Below are 18,094 nucleotides of genomic sequence, written 5' to 3' on the forward strand. Positions count from 1 at the left end.
TCGTCTTGTAATTATGGTAATTTCAATGCAACGTGAACACGCATAATACTGAATTTTCTATAACTGCACAGCCAGTGTTGGTGCATAGCTTATGATGCCCCTAAGTGTATTTTTCAGTAGCGTGACAGTAGACCAGTTTTATGGAAAGTTGTAAATCAAAATAGCAACAAGCTACTTTTTCCAACAAGTTGCATTGTGACAAAACGCTAAATCACTGTATTTATCAAACTGCATTTCTCATGCAGCTTTACAGCAGAGCAAGCTGAGGAAATAAAGACACTCTGTCCTCAATCATTTTAGCGAATCAGTTTGTTTGCATGCTTTCACTGGTCACATAAATGATTCAGTGACTCTTTTTGATTTTGACCCTTACACTGATTATTATTATATATTCTGATTATTTACACTGATTATATCTGACTTCATTGTCAGTTATTCTGTACTCATTTAATCTAAGAAGCAGCATTTGACCTAATACAAACCAACAGTGCATAAAAGAGTAAGTTTTGTATATTGTGTTGTACAGACCTTGAGCTCTCCTTTAGCCACTCTGAAGGCCAGCTCCGTCACGCTCCCGGCCGCCATGCGGGACGCTGTGGACGTGTGCATCTCGTTCCAGATAGTGTCGTTGTCCACCTGTCGAAATACAAGCATGGAATAGCATAGATGAAGCCTAAACATCTGCTAAAGGGTAATAATTGAACAACAGTTTTTTTTTATATATAATAATTGAACAACAGTTTTTTTTCAACGTTTTTGGCTGTTTACAGCATTTTCATGGGTTTAAATAAAAATATTTTTGTTATAAGAGACAATAAAAACTAATTTGTGCATCAAAACCACTCCTTTTCTGGTAAAAAGAAATGAGCTTGATTTTTGTAAAAGTCGACGAATTTGCAACAGCTGAACGTAACATTTTTGACTAACTCCGTTGAACGTTATTCAAGCCACAAAATAAACTTAATTCCATAAAATATGAACTTATGCAAAAAGCATTTCGAACATCCAGCATGTTTTGTAACACTCAAAAAACATAGTTCACTCCTCACGCATCATCAAAAACATAGCTTGGCCATCCGTTGGAATATTAGAACTAAAAATATCGACATAACGAGCTTCATTCACTTCACCGAATACTTGCCACTGTCTAAGAAATAAATAATTATTATCTTACGGTCCATCTGTTTTCAAATCAACACCATTTGTATCATTACAACATCAATGTCTGTCAAAAAATAACATGCACAATACACGGTAGTATTTACGAGAAGCAGAGGTCCAGCGACTACATGCATTTCCTGGAAAACCCACACTATCGGATGTTTTGACTACAATATTGCTTTCAAAGAAGAAAAATAAAATAGCGGCCTGATGGCATGCTGTCTGTCAAAGACGATAACATACCTAATACATAATGCACTCGAGTATAAATGTGTTCTTCCCTTGCAGAAATTGAGGTGATTCAACTTCTCAGTTGTTTAAAAGATTAAGGCAATTTCAAAGTTGTTTAAGTTTCCAAAATGGGATACATTTTTACATTATTTGTTACATTTAATTGGAGTCATTTACTCTGTTTAGATGTAACCCCTCTGCTTTGCTCCAGTGATTTATGTGCATCTAAATCCGAGTTAACACTTGATTTTGTGAATGTTTGACAGTTTTTTGCTGCGAGCAGGCGCCTCCACCCAAGCCCTGGCTCACGTAATCCTCAGCGCCGCGTACATGACAAATAATGTCAGTCACCCATTCTGCCAGAATAAAATGATGTAGCTGAATTATCTTGGCGTACACTAGCACATTTATCATTATGACAGCCGTGATCAATGTTCATAAATCTGCAAAGCTGCAAACAGCGGTTCAACTGAAGGGCACGGCTGCAGGATGCCAGCGTTGCATGCCGCGTGACGGGCACATGCAGCAAACTGATGCAATAGAGATGTGCTCGTCAACAACCGCAGACTCATACTTTAACTATCTCAGTTTTAATCCACAATCAGTAAACTGAGCGTAATCCTATTCTAATGAATGAATAGCCAGCTGTATGCTTTCAAACAGATGGTAACGCTGGACAAAACATGTTTATCCAACCATATTTGTATAAAGATCACTCATGCGTGCTAAAGTATTTAGATGCTTATTTTTGTTGTAAGCATCCACAAGGCGAAGTGTGTGTTACAAATTACACAACATAAACTACATTTCAAGAATACACTAAAAGAAAGAGGCTGGAGTGACTGAAAATATAAATAGATTTCCTGTTATGTGTCGTACTAATGGTATGTTTAAATATTCTTTGTGTGTGGTCTCCATATTGCCATAAACATGGCCTCTCATCGGTACACCGGCTTGTAGGTTATGCATATCATCATGCCTAAAATGTAATATTTTTCACTAGTTTATACAATGTTTTAAATGTTTTTAAAGGCTGCATTTATTTGATCAAAAATACAGTAAAAACAGTAAATATTATTTCAACTTAAAATACCTGTATTCTAATTTAATATATTGTAAAATGTAATTTATTCCTGTGATCAAAGCTGAATTTTCAGCATCATTCCTCCAGTCTTCAGTGTCACATGATCCTTCAGAAATCAGTGTTAAAAACAGCTGTGCTGATTAATATTCTTGTGGAAACCGTAACAGGATTCTTTGATAAATATAAAGTTGAAAGGAACAGCATTCATTTGACATAGAAATCTTTTGTGACATTATGTCTTTATTTTTTACTTCTGTTTAATTTAATGCCTTGATGAATACAAGAATTATTATTATTTTTTTTTTTTTTTAAATCACAATGATCCCAAATTTTTGAAATGTACTAGATGCAAGGGTGTTTAAATGCAGTTGCTAGGGTGTTCTGATTGGTTGATAGGGTAATTTTAGATAGTTTCTTAGTTGTTGTGGGTACCTGCATAGCTGCATTTGAAGGTTTTTATCACACACTGGCACAAAACACATCTTTTTGCACACACTTTTGCAATCTGATCTTTTAGAATCGGATTTTTCAGTATGTGCCATTTTCAAATCTAGCTCAAAATCTGAAATGTACCTAATTATGCTCTCAAGTCTGGATTTTTCACCTTCGTTACTAAGTCATTTCTGCTTTCATGGAGCATGGCAAGTGAGCAATAAGAGGGAGTAAATGTCCCTCGCATTTGCACATCACATAATATAACATTATAAGTAGTGGTTGACCGCTATTCGTTTTTTTTCTTTTATGGCTGGTGTCAATATTTCTTAGGGTGCAGGGTGTCTGATGCCTGATATAAAACTGAAATAGACCTATATGATATTCCACAATTTATTTTAATAATAGTAATTAATCTGCAATTAAAATTATATTTATTTTACATAATATTAGGTTTGGTTTTATTAAAAACTTAAAAATCTATAACATAAACAGATTTGGAATTTTAGACATCTGTAACTCTATTACAGTATTTTTCCCAAAGAAGTTGATGAAAAGCATAAATAAAAGTAAACGCTCTAACAGGGCACTCGGTAATCTGTGCACACTGGGAATCATATGATCTCAAATAGACGCCAGAGAACACTAATTTCACATCAGTTTGGTTACCAGCATTCTTCAAAATATCTTCTTTTGTGTTCAACACTCATACAGGTTTGGAACAACTTGATATCATGAGAAAATGTCATTTTTGGGTGAACTATCCCTTTAAATGGGAAGACAAGTGCTCAAAATCTGTGATAAAACAGCTACGTTTTCACACAAACACTTCTTCAGTGCAAGTCTACATTATCAGACGCCAAGTGAAAATCATAAATCGATTTGAGGTCAAATTCAACGGTGCACGATGAACATAATACATGTGATTTGAACAAACCCCCAACTCTAATAGTGATGCTTACTTTAGCAAACAGCACTTGTAAGAGAAAAGAGACCATCATTACTCTATAAAGCTGCATTGATAAGTGGCAGGAGAGTAAGGGGTGGCCATGAGAAGAAAGAGTGAGGTTATACATTCCCCTCTCTCCCTTTTGTTTGTTGCCCTGCTCCCCACATCTTCCTTCTCTCTTTTCTCTTTCATTTTCCCTCATCCTTTTTTTTTGCCGAACATGCATTGCTTGTGGTTTGGCAGCGTGAACAATGAGAGGGCTGGAATTTCTTTTATCCTTCATGGCACATATTGTTCCAATCATTCCACATGGACCTGCTCTGAGCTTGATCGTCAGAGTGAAGTTTTCAACATTTTCTCCAAATTTTCAGCCGGGGTTCTGTCCGGGTAGACTGCGCTGGGATCAGTGCTCTCTAACCTCAGATCTGTCACAGAAGGGACCGGCGAGTCCACTTTTGCCATATTGACTGTCAGCCAGTGGTTTCTTCTAGAGCAGGTGTCAATGTGGGCTTGCTTTGAGGGAATTTAGTGGCCATAAAATGTCATGATCACTACTCTTAAATCTAACATTACAAATGGGACACTCCACAGTTTCATGTACTTCAGCCGCATGTGTATGCAAATCAAGACTGATCCTGGGTCACATTTTGAGGTTGTTTTGCCCAGATTTCACACTGTTTACTTAAAGGGATAGTTCATCCAAAAATGAAAATTGTGTTAGCATTTACTCATCCTCTTGTTGTTCTAAACGCATAAGACTTTCGTTCAACTTCAAAACACATTATGTTTAATGAAACCTGAGATTTTTGTTCCTCCACTGAAAGAACTTTAATGCTTCAAAAAATTCATAAAGGCATCGCAAAACACAACTGCTTATATAATGAACAGATTTAATTTAGGCTTTTATTCATATAAACACTCATCAATACACAGTGCATACGTCGAGCACGTCAAATATGGTAAACAGACAAACTTCTGTTCATCATTTTTGATGAGCTTTATGCATGTGTGTTGAGCAATGTATGTGAAAAGTCTTTTGATTAAACTGCTTGATTTACGAGGATTGCATTTTTTTTTTTTTTTTTAGATGTGTTACAAGTTTTGGTTGTGTCTTTTAAAAGGTTTTGCATTCTCTCGGCAGATAACAATATCCAATAAACAGTATTTTTGCATGATATCCCTTTCAATTTATGAAATATGTTGATAATAAAACATCAAATAGATGTGCCATAAATTGACTGTAACAATAAAACAATATTTCTTTCACTCAAAAACTATAGTAAGCATTTGTATGCGAGATCGCATTTACCAGTGGTTGCTTTTTGTCACATTTTTTCACTTATTACTTCTTAAAACAAACAGAATAAGTGAAATGGACTGTGTGCACTTTAGTTGGGACTGTTAACTAACTATTAACTATGACCTTTTTTGCCTCAAACTCCTAATTGCTTATTAATAGTTAGTAAGGTCATTGTTAAGTTTAGGTATGGGGTCGGAATAAGGGATCTAAAATATGATCATGCAGAATAAGGCATTAATATGTGTTTTTAATGCTAATAAGCAACTAGTTAACAGTGAGAATCGGTCCCTAAACTACAGAGTCCCCACATGGTCTATTATTACTAATAGCAGATGAAAAATTGTCCAAACACAACAGAAAATGACATGTGGGTCTTGAATTAAATCTTCACAGAGCACATGAGATGCAAACTTGGCGAAACAAAACATGTGGTAATACTCCATTTTGATAGTCCACTTTAGACACTCTACTAACTAGAGTGTCTTTGCAACTACATGTCAACTAGCAGCAGTCATTAGAGTACGAGTAGAATGTCTGCTTAATATCTGCTAACACTTTATTTGATGATCCACCAACAGACATTCTACTGACTGTAAGTAACTCTGCAAGTACATGTCAACTTATTCTGCAAACCCTAACAGTCTAATAATACTCTAATGAGAGTTAGCTGACATGTAGTTGCAAACTAATGAGAGGTAGTTGACGTTGTTGGAAAGTTACTTATGTAGTTATAGTAAATAGTAGTAAAATGTAGTCACATGTTTCCAGCGTCATGTTCATATGCACACACTAATTCATGAGACAGGTCTTAATGCACGTGCCCAAAAATTAAATACTTTAACATTCTTTGCTAAAATTGCTGTAATTCCACTTTCCGTATCATAATTAAATGAGTGCTGTCAAACGATTAATCGCGATTAATCGCATCCAAAATAAACGTTTTGTTTACATTATATATGTATGTGTATATTTATTTTGTATATTATAAATACATACACATGCATGCATATATTTTGAAAATATTTACGTTTATACATTTATATATTCATATTCTTATATTTTATATTATATAAATATATTTAATATATAAACATAACATATTTTTCTTAAATATAAACATGCATGTGTGTGTATTTATATATATACACAGTATATACACATATATTATGTAAGCAAAAGCTTTTATTTTGGATGCGATTAATCGCGATTAATCATTTGACAGCACTAAATTACATTTTCCCAGTCATCAACAACTAATACACTGGCCACCGACATATCACGCATGTCTACTTAATTTCCAATCTAACACATTTCTTGCAGGTTATTATTAAGTTATGGAGTGTGTGCGCCTCTATGTGTGTGTGTGTGTGTTTCACTTACCCCGACTCCCCCACAGGGCAGCATGACGAACATCCGCTGTGACAGTATGCCTGTTGGACACAGAGTGACGTCAAGCAGATTAACTGTCATTCTCGCATTCCCTTTAGTCATTTTGAAAGTCGCTTATATTCGAGTGTTGGCGTGCCTGTGTGTCTTTGCTTTGAAAAATGAGGTGTTGTGCTGGCCAAGCTGCAGTTGACTCACATCTATCAGATGTGAATCGTGTGTGTGTGTGATGATGTGTTACCGGCCAGTTTGCGATTGTCCAGTTTGAGGCGGTTGAGTGGATTGGTGCCGTACAGCAGAACGTGGCGCTCGGTGTGGACAGACTGTAACTCCTCTAGGGTGGCCTTCCTTCCCCGAATACTCTGCAGAGGAAGCAAAAACATCAAAGGCATGAGAGAGGATTTTCATGGTTCAAACATGGTGGAGTTATTAAAAGCAGGGAGGTTTTCGGAATATCTTTTTTCAAAATACTGAAAGTGAACGTGGACTGAGAAATTAAAAAGATGAGAATTAATTTTTGAAAAAAGGAAGGAAGAAAGTGTACGATATGCCTATATCGTACGTCATCCGCTGGAATGCCACTCTCTCGTGAACGCGCGTACGCCAGTTAGCAGAAGCTAGAGATTATGGCTTATAAAGTTTTAAATATAGATATTTTTCTTACACAAGTGCATTGATTCACTTCAGAAGGGCTGGAGCTTTTTATGATGGATGGATGCACTTTTTTGGGCTTCAAAATCTCAACAGCCATTCACTACAATTATAAGCTTGGAAGAGTCAGGGCATTTTTTTATATAATTCTGATTGTATTTGTCTGAAAGAAGTCATAAACACCTAGAATGGCTTGAGGGTGAGTCATATTCTGAAGAATGTTGGTAACCAAACAGTTGCAGGTAGCCATTGACTTGCATAGAATTTGTTTTTCATTTTATGTAAGTCAATGGCTACCGTCAATTGTTTAGTTACCAACATTGTTCAGAATATCTTTTTCTGTGCTCAACAGAAGAAAAAAATCATACAGGTTTGTAACAACTTGAGGGTGTGTAAATGATACTTTTTTGTTGAACTATCCTCTTAAATTTCGGGCTGTTCCTCACATTAATCTATAATATATAGGATATAGAATATATTGGTTGCGTGATATAAACTAATTGTATAATACCTCTATGGTGTATTTTGTCACTTTGAAGCTTTACAGATTCTTATAAACATACATTTTTATTAATAAAGGCCCAAAATTCTTTTGCATTCCACTGAAGAAAGTCATGCAAGTTTTTTATAACATGAGGGTGAATAAATGATGACAGAACTGTGCCTTTAATGTGGATGTGTTCAAGAGAAAATTGTTGAAAATAATGGCAGGACGGATTATTCAGTGCCCCCTTTAGGAAAGAGAGGAAGTGCAGGCTGTGAATACCTCACACTGGCCCCTGAGGCCCCTCTCCTGCAAGCGCGACCAGATGCTCTGGATTCTCCCGGCATGCTCTGGGTGGCTGCTGTTGTCTCCACATGCACACTGGTGCTTCAGCATTTGGGAGTCATAAACCAGACCTGCACACACACACACATTGAGGTTTGAGTCAGTGTGAGTGTATCATCTGCTGCAGAGTGCCGTGTGATTGGTGGAGACGGTGTACCCGTGGTGAAGCGCGTCTGGCTCTGGGGTGGCTCCGGGGCCGTGGTGAGAGGCAAGGCTTTGTCCGGCAGCGTCAGCGAGGTGGAGGCTGGAGACGACTGCGTACGAGAGAGCGGCCGGTGTGCGCTGCCGAGCATCATGGGTACCGCCAGTGTCTCCATGTGAGCCGTCTGTCTGCGCAGTTGCTGGAGTTGTTTTTGTGTTTCCCACAGACGTGACTGCAAAGAAAGCATTTCAGCATGTTTTATGAAAACATGTCTGCATAAACTCTTTAACTGCATCAGATAAATCTCTAATGAAAATTATAATGAATAATAATGAGAATTTCAAACAAACCCAAAAATAAAACACTGATACACATTATTGTAAATGAGAACTGGAGGGAAAATATACTTTATTGTTATCAAAAAATTAAGATGTACAAAAAATCATAATGGTAAAAACAAGCACGGTTTATTTTCTTTACACAAAATATAACTTTTTTCTTTTGATTTTGAGATCATTCATACTACCGTTAAATAGCTTATGATCAGTAGGTTTTTTTTTTGTAATAAATTAATGCTTTTATTCAGCAAGGATGCATTAAATTGTTCAAAAGTGACACTAAATACCTTTATAAAATTTGTGTCTAACCTGGTTGAGAATGAGGGCGTGTTGCAGGTTGAGTTGCTCCTCTTGATTCTCCAGCTCTCTCTGAGACTCCGCCCTCACCCTGCCCTGATGGGCGTCGCCCGCTGACGGCCCCACCTCCTCGGAGTCCATGTCCTCTGACGGGATCTGCCGGAGACGAGGCTTCTCGCTGGACTTTGACATGAGCTGCGGGACACAGACAGAGATCCAGATCAATCGGTTTACATTCAGGAAACACATCCACAAACTTGTATGACGTTTCACATCTTGAACGAACAAAAAACTAAAAATGTGTTTCCAAACTCTGATTTTAATTGCATTTCAAATCAAATATGAATGCAGTTTGGATGAGGCTTGTGAAATAAATCAGATTTATATCCTGATTATAAACATCTAAAGAGATTTGCTTCTGATATGTCAAAAATCACTGCATTATCTCAGATGCGATCTGTACCTTGCCGAGGTGAGTCTGCTGCTTGAGTCTCTCCAGGAGCTGAGCGCTGTGCTGCTGCTGATGGAGCAGGTGAGGATGGAGCATGCGGGGACTCTGGGGCAGAGGTTCGGAGCGGGTCCGGCTCAGCGGCTTATGAGGACCAGACGCGCTGAACTGCAGGGGAACCGGACCCAGACGTGGAACTGATCACAAACAGCAGGGACAAATCTGATTATACTTGAAGGAGATGAAAAGCATAATATTCCAGCTAGATATCAAAATATCACATAGTTTAGATCACACAAAATAGAAAATAAACAATGGCTTGAATATAACATCAGGAAATGATAAATACATACTTTTTATGTTTATATTATTATGTAATTAATATTTTTGATATTTTTTTTATATTTAAATATTAGACTGTCCAGATTTTTATGTTTAGATTTTTGTTTTCTTATAATATATATAACCAATATTTTCTGATAAATAAAATCTGATAAATATAATAAATAATAAAATAATTATCATTATATACACTGTTTTTGAAAAAAGTCTCTTATGCGCACAAAGGTTTTGTTTATTTTATCACAAATACAGTAAATTAATATTGTATAGTATATTAATATAATACAGTATATTAATATTATGTAATATATATATTTTTAAATATTTATTTATTTATTTTCCTGTAATGCATATCTGAATTTTCAGCATCATTAAAAAGTACAGCATTTATTTGAAACTGAAATAAATTTGTAATAATTTAGAAGACTTTACTTTCACTCTCACTACTAATCAATTTAATGTCTCCTTGCCAATTAAAATGATTAATTTCATAAAATAAAATAAACCATGCTGACTCCAAACTTTTGAATGGTAATGTCCTATATTTGCTTGTTGTGTAAAACAAATATAACAACTACACACTATAAATACAAATACGAATAAACAAACAAACAATCAAACGAATAAATAAATGTAGTTTATATTCTGAAGATAATTTGTCACTGCTATGTTATTCCCAACAGCTAGACTATTGTTTCAAGCAGTGACCACTAGATGGAGCACATATCAAGCATATTGTACTTCAGTAGCATTTCCTCTCAGCATGATTGAGGCTGCGTTAGGATCTCTTACCGGCCAGGAGAGGGGTGTGTACGAGTCCAGAGGGCTCCAGGATGAGGACGGGCTGTATGAGCGGCCCGCTCTGCTCTTCCATACCCAGAGGAAGCAGCACCGGAGACCCACCCGACACCATCGACACACGACCCAGCTTCAGCGAGCCCAGCTCACTCTCCACCTGTAGACACACCACCGCAAGAGACCACTTTACATCACGCTACCAGCTTCTGGGTTAAACTGCAGCCTCAAAATAACTGATGAAACTCGCATGAATATTATCATATGATGCATTACCCCTGTATGAGTACATTACAGCGATTCTAAACAAGTCTCAGGTCAGTTCTGACAGGTTTAAAAAATAATACTAAAATGTAAATAATTAATGCAACTAAGACAACATGAAACATCAAAACTCAATTTTATTCAAGAAAGATTTTTGGTAGTGTTGTGTCAACACGATGTTTAAACTATATGAGAAACAGTGTGCTAATTCATTGCTTTCATATGGAAAGTAAAACATTTGTTACTTTTATTTGAGTTATTCTCATGTTATCCGAGGCTCTAACTGGAACAACTAATTTTGTACTTAAAGCATTATTATTGTGAGGAAGTATTCTTATCGAACTTAATTTTTTTTAACTACACTTTGCAATGTCAAATTAAATCTTTAACTTTAAAGTACATTTTCAATCATTATATTTGAATAATCTTTTGTCGTGTTTTAAAGAAGTAAACTTATTTTGATGAGTTGAATAACAAACTAAAGCACATATAAAGTACTTAATTATCATTTTAACTGTAGTTTGTTAAAGTTGTGCAATACTTGTTAGGAATTACTGATCCCTGACTGTAAGAAAAGCCAGGCTGTCATGCTGATTGCGATACCTTGGTGTTGGCGGGGAGGCCGAGCGTGATGGTGGGGAGACTGGAGGGATTATGCACTGTGAAGTGAGTTAAAGAGCCGTCCTGCAACAGCAGCCTCTGAGCCTGAAACACACACACACACACACACACACGGCACAAAAATGACACAGGAATTAGGAAATGCAGATAAACAGTCAACATTTTCATATCTGTATTATATAATTCAAAATATTCGATTACTATTATTCACAGTAGGCCCAGTTTTGGGTCAAAGTTGCTAATATGAAATATATATATTACCTAATACTTATGCTCACATCAATGAGTGGATGAACTCTAAAAGTGCTGTTCTTTTTATTTGGTAAAACATGTATGTGTTGAAACGGCTAATAATAAAATGTGACATTCTGTAGTTTTGTCTCATATTCATCTATTAATCATATTTGCAAATGTCTTGACTCCACAGCCAACAGAGCAATTTTGTCTTTACTGTTACAGTACTTATGGAGGGCACTGTATATATACATATATTGGTACCCGAAGTAAAGTGTGACCAAATTTTAATGTTTTTTTATTTATTTTAATTCTAAAAACCTCTGTGGTCTACTCTTGCGTGTGAGTGGACGAGGCTCCTGTGTGCGACCCATCAGAGGGATGTGCATTTATGCAAGCCCAAAAATGGAGTAATAAAGCAATGAGGAGGCTTGGGATGGAAACGGGAGATTGGGTGTCCTGGCAGCTGCCTGCAGCTGTCCTTCTCCAGTGGCTTTGTTTAAAACATGTCATTATGCCAAAGGGCGGCACGAAGCAGGAAAGTCATGAAACAAGCCCTGTCAAGCTCTGCTTTCTCAACAAATGCCCCGAACAAACAACTCCCATCGGAGGAATATTAAATAAGCATCCCATCATGCCTCTCTGTGTGTGTGTGTGTGTGAGTTAGTCCTCTCCACAACAAAAAAACATTGCATTTTTAAAAAAAGGGAGAAACTAAATACATTTAAACTGTACCAACTGACTGCATCATTACATAATTAGCCATTTTCCATAATTGTTAGTATTTATAAATTGCATTACCAGAACTTCCCATTATAAGGAAGCCAAGATACACCTTAGAGACCGGGCTGAGGAGTGGATTTTGTGAGTGTGAGGACTGTTACCTCATGGGACAGGCTGGCGGTAGCGGGCAGCACTCCGTTCTCATTGGGCAGACTGTCGTTTGGAGAGCTGCAGCCGGAAACTGGAGTACTGCTGCTGCTGGGGGATGAATCTGAGAGCAGCAAACACACACAATCTGTCAGTCTAAACATGGGCGGCACATCAGTGCATATGTATGAAAGGGATAGTCAACCCAAAAAATTTGGATTCTGTTTTTACAATCTCTTTTTGATTGTCCATAGAGGGACAGAAATCGCTCAGATTTCATAAAAATATCTTAATGTGTGTTCTGATGATGAATGAAAGTCTTACAGGTTTGGAAGGACAAGTGGGTGAGTAGATGATGACAGAATTTTAATTTTTGGGTGAACTATTCCTTAAAATGTGATTATGCTAAATGAATGTAGCTATGCAACAATGTTCCTTTAACTGACAGGAGGTCTACATGAAAACATTTAGTTTAATCTTATAAAATATGCACAATTAAAGAAAAAGAATGCCTAAACAACATTTAACTTTTACAAAATTATAAAAAGACAACTAAATAGGTATCTATACAGACAATATGACTACATCAAAAGAGTTCAATCATAACAACAAAAAGCAGCGGCAGGGTGTTGTAGTTACCCAGAGTGTCAGGGACACGGTGTTTGACGGCGGGCGGCGCGCTCTCTTTGCGGGTCAGCGGGCTCTTACGGGTGTTCAGGTGCTTCTTTAACTTATGCTTCACCTTCAGGTTGGGCTCTGAGGCTGCAACAACAACAAAACAACAACAGCGTAACCAAAAGGAAGTTTTCAGTTAGTCTGGGTCATTTGTACTTTTGCAGGTTCAGTTGTAGTTCATTTGTGCAATACGCCTGTGTTGATGTGTCATCAATGCGCTCTTTAAAAAGTAACAATTCATGATGACAAATAACAACCATGTGTATAAATGAAAATATACAGTACCATCAATAAAATGGACACAACCGCAACAAACAACCAGCATGTGTTTCACAGAAAACCTACTGGCTGTAATAACCGCATGTCAACACCTGAGATTTAAAGTCTACACAATTAACACAGTCACACACTCAAAAAAAGCCAGAAGACGATTATGTTGATTATAGTTGATGCGCAACTAGTTGAGTAACTTTATTTCTCAGATTTTAGGGGAGATGCTTTAAAGTGCAGCTTCTCAGAGTGGGCATTAGCACACTGATAGCATGCTATGTTTAGCATGTTTGCTAACACCTAACAGTAAGTGTTGTATCTTTACATTTATATTTTAGCTCAGTATAAAGAAATGTTTCAGGGCTTTCAATGTTTCAGCTTGATCCGCAAAAACCAACAAGTACGTTTGAGCTTGCATTTAACACATTTGATGAGCTCAATGTATGTGTGTTTAGCCATGTTTATATGTGAATAATGGCTAAATTAAATCTGTTCGTCATATAAAGCTGTCGTGCTTCTTCAGAAAGTTGTCTGAATTGTAATTTTGGGTGAACTATCCCTTTAAAGGGGTCATATGATGCGATTTCAAGTTTCCTTTCTCTTTGGAGTGTTACAGGCTGTTCATGCATAGATAAGATCCCTAAAGTTGCAAAGACTTAAGTCTGAAACCCCAAGAGATATTCTTTATAAAAGTTAAGACTTGTCCACACCTCCCTAAAACGGCTCATTTAAACATGCCCCCACATGTCTACGTCACGGTGTGGGAAGATTTGCAAAGCACCACCCAAATGTTTACGCAAAGACAGAGGGCATGATTTTTATTATCACTGTAGTGTTGTTGCTGCCGCCGGCGCCATGTCCTGGAGACGCTGTGTTTCATTGTGAAAGAGAAACTACTTTGTTTGGGCTTCCAAAAGAGGACACAACTAGAAATCAAGTTGTATTTACAACACTGTTCCAGAACAGTTCAACCCAAATATTAGAGTGTGTGCAGCGCATTTTACGGAGGACTGTTTCCTGAACCTGGGAGAGTAGCCTACAATGCTGGCTTGCACAAAGACTGTTTCTATAAAGTGGGGCAATTCTAACTTTGCAGGGACAGTCTGACGCTGCTGACTCACAGCCTGTAAGTACGTTTTCTTATTTAAAGAATTTGCCACTGACAACCCAAACGCGAGTTTTGAGCTGTGTAGAGTAGTGCTTGTTGTTGATTCTTTCTCCGATCACAAATGCAGACATGGTAAAAAGACAGTATAAGTCATTATGTCCCCACTGGATGCAACAAATGCCTTGTTTATAATGGGTTTTATTGTTTTTGTCTCGTCACGCCAGGACACGGCATCACAATACAGTGAGGGGCGTAACATTTCCGTTACACGCTTGAGGTATTCGGCCAATCACAACACACTGGATAGCTGGCCAATCAGAGCACGCCTCGCTTCTCAGAACGATGAGCTTTGTAAAAATTGACGCGTTTCAGAAAGGCAGGGCATAGAGGAGCAACAATAATGTACAGTATGTGGAAAATACACAAAGTTTTTGAACCTTAAACCACATAAACACATTGCATTACACCAAATACACAAAATAATGTTCTTTTTAGCAACGTCATATAACCCAGCAATTAGTTGATTTAGATGTCGTTTTGCACATCTATTGACCTGTAACTATTTACAGTACATGCAACCATAGCATCTACTTCCCCTCTGTTTGATCACACAGTCACAGTTCTGTGCTTTTGTTGCTGGTTCAGAAAAGAAGGTGGTTCTGAAATCTCTTCTGTACTTCCTGCTAATTGTTTTTGTCATTGTAAAAACACTAGTTATGTCAGCGGACGTGTTGAGAACTGTAATTCCCCAGCTGTACTTGCTCATCTTTACCAGTAAATGACACGGCATCATGTTAAACGCTTCCTCGTTTGACCATCGAGTGCAAAGTGATCCTGACAGACGGCGCTGAACTGATATGAAGTGGACAGGTCAAGTATTTGGAAACTCTCTCAAGGACTACTTCTCCAAAACGTTCTGTTCGATGCTAAAAACTGACTCATAGAGTCACAATTTAACGTTTTCTGATGCTTGCTTATTGTCATAAGTTGAAAAACATCTCCAGAATCCTATTTTGGTCTTATTATGATTTGTGCACGTTTATCGTCCATACACCTCAATCATTTAGATTTTTATTTATTTCATTTTATTCATTTTAATTAAATTTTATTCTTTTAATTTCTTTCTTTTCCACCAACTGTCAGAGTAAATTTGCATATTCTTTTTATTTGATTGATATTTATTTTTTAAAATGTCTTTATTTCTTTTTCACCGACTGTCAGAGAGTGAATCAGTATTTTCATTTCATTTTATTAATATTAATTTTATTATATTTATTTCTTTATTACTTACTGTCAGAGAGTGAATCTGCATTTTCATTTCATTTTATTAATATTAATTTTATTATATTTATTTCTTTTTCACTTACTGTCAGTGAGTGAATCTGCATTTTCATTCAGTCTGTCTGCCATTTTTTAATCAATATTATTATTTATTTTATTTATAAATGTGTGACCTACTTTCAGAGAGTAAATTTGCATTTTCATCTTATCTGCTATTTATTTTATTAATGATAATTTTATTATTTTATTAATTTCTTTATTTTACCTACTGTGAGAATGAATCTGCATTTCCATTCACTCTGTCTGTGGGTTATTTTACCAATATTTATTTTAGTCATTTAATTTATTTTTTCACCTACTGTCAGAGAGTGAATTTGCATTTGTATTTAGTTTATCCGCATTGGTCTGAACAGACAAATCTAATGTGAAAATTGGGCTGAATTTTACTGCCGCACATTTGTGTTTGGTGAGAACAGACTTTTACAGTTACAGGTTTAGAGCAAATCCCGAACCCATAAAAGTATGAGCAATAATTATAGTGATGATTGGCACTACAAAAGCAGAACAAAGACGTTTAAACTCTGCGGCTTCGTGTGAGTAACTGGACGTCCAGTCAGAGTTATTATGACATAATGAGCTGCGGTGTTTCGCCCGAGGGGCTGACAGGGGAGTGTCTCTCAGAGGTAAATGAGAAGTTACGCAAGGCCTTGTTAACGGAGTGCTGCCTGGAGCAAAGCGAGGCGCTGTTTGAACGAGTTTGTCTGAACGCTTCCACACTCATCCGGCCCGTTCTCAGCTGATCTGTATGTAGATGCTAATGAATGAAGTGTCGTGTGATATTGTTTATATGTATGTGTGACGTGACATACTCGCTCGTCTCAGGGGTGGTTCGTCAGGCCCTTCGCTGAGAGCTGGTTTTGTGGAGGACAGGAGTGGCTGTACAAGAGCGCTGGGATCTGGAACCAACTCCCTGAGGGAACACAGAAGACATTTATTTTAAGATCTGAAGAAAAGCATGTACTTTTCATGTGTAATTCAACAGTTGTGGGTGGATAGGAGAACTGTTTCTAACCGGTAGGCGACGGACGGGCTGCTCAGAGGGTTGGAGTTGGTCCTCTCCAGCACCGCCTTCTGCTTCTTCAGAATCACTTGCGCCAGTTTCTGCCTCACCAACGCACTAGCAACAGCACCTGTCAATCAGTACAACCAGCCAAAGACATGACAATGTGCCACTTGATTGGTTTAAAAAAGTTACAATGCAAAAACAAAAAAAAAAAAACCAAAACATTCTCCATGTTAGACATTTGTCAGGCATTTATTTATTAGAGTGTGGGACACAATTATTACAACCAGCCAATGCCAAACCGCATTATTAAAATGAAGCGACAATGCAAATAGAGCTCTTTTTCAATGTCAGGTACAGTATACTAATCTTTTTTTTTTTAATTAATTTAATTTTAAACATTTCTACAATAATGTTAATATTATTTCTTAACTTTGTTTAATTTATTTTAATTATTTATTATATTTTTATAATTATTTATTTTATTTAATTTTACATCATGTTATTTTAGTTTAGTTTAGTTGGCCATGGACTAGGCCATTTTACATTTACATTTATGCATTTAGCAGACACTTTTATCCAAAGAGACTTACATTGCATTCAAGTTACAGTTTTTACATTTTTTTATCAGCTCTTGCTTTCCCTGGGAAAGTATTTTAAGTAACTAAAGTACGGTTTAATATTATTCAATTAATTTGAAATTAAATTTATGTTTTTTTATAAATTATTTTATTTTATTATATTGAAATAAAAATATTAAATTGTAAATTTTAAATTAATTAAATTATTATTATTTTTTATTATGTTGTTATTATTTATTTTATTTTATATTTTTTAATTAATTTTAAATAATTGTATTTTATTACATTAAAATAAAAATATTACATTTTAAATTAATTTAATTATTATTTTTATTTTATTATGTTGTAAATTAATTTAATTATTATTTTTATTTTATTATGTTGTTATTTCTATTTTATTTTATATTTTCAAATTAATTTTAAATAATTTTATTTTATTACATTAAAATAAAAATATTAAATTAACTGTATTTTCATTTTATTACATTGCTATTTTTATTTTATTTTCATTTAGTCTATTTTAGTTTAATTTAGTTGGCCCTGAAATAGGCCATTTTAAGCAACTAAAGTAAGGTGTTTTTTTTTTTTTTAAAACAAGGCAAATCTGATATTACTAGTAGTCACTGAACCAATTTAGTTTTAAAATGGCAGTTTTCTCCCACAGAAAAATGTCAGCGTTGTTTCTATCGAGGGCCTGCATTGTGAGTGTGGTTGAGCTCTATTGTGGAGCTGTGCAGCTGAG

General features: G+C 36.1%; 1 protein-coding gene across 3 annotated transcripts in view; it reads right to left on the reverse strand.

Moving 5' to 3' along the window:
- Positions 1-18,094, reverse strand: part of LOC306859727 (histone deacetylase 7-like) — an 82,573-nt gene that overhangs the window by 13,723 nt on the left and 50,756 nt on the right. For all 3 annotated transcript variants that reach the window (XM_079400947.1, XM_079400949.1, XM_079400948.1), the window contains exons 5-17: positions 16,781-16,898; positions 16,578-16,678; positions 13,014-13,136; positions 12,389-12,498; positions 11,253-11,354; positions 10,383-10,545; positions 9,264-9,445; positions 8,813-8,995; positions 8,181-8,397; positions 7,961-8,094; positions 6,785-6,905; positions 6,538-6,587; positions 529-636 (exon numbers count right to left, since the gene is read on the reverse strand). In XM_079400947.1, the coding sequence (XP_079257073.1) occupies positions 529-636; positions 6,538-6,587; positions 6,785-6,905; positions 7,961-8,094; positions 8,181-8,397; positions 8,813-8,995; positions 9,264-9,445; positions 10,383-10,545; positions 11,253-11,354; positions 12,389-12,498; positions 13,014-13,136; positions 16,578-16,678; positions 16,781-16,898 (1,712 nt within the window). The remainder of the gene's footprint in view (positions 1-528; positions 637-6,537; positions 6,588-6,784; positions 6,906-7,960; positions 8,095-8,180; positions 8,398-8,812; positions 8,996-9,263; positions 9,446-10,382; positions 10,546-11,252; positions 11,355-12,388; positions 12,499-13,013; positions 13,137-16,577; positions 16,679-16,780; positions 16,899-18,094) is intronic.

The sequence above is a fragment of the Barbus barbus genome (genome assembly GCF_936440315.1).
Source record: "Barbus barbus genome assembly, chromosome: 40".
Classification (NCBI taxonomy): domain Eukaryota; kingdom Metazoa; phylum Chordata; class Actinopteri; order Cypriniformes; family Cyprinidae; genus Barbus; species Barbus barbus.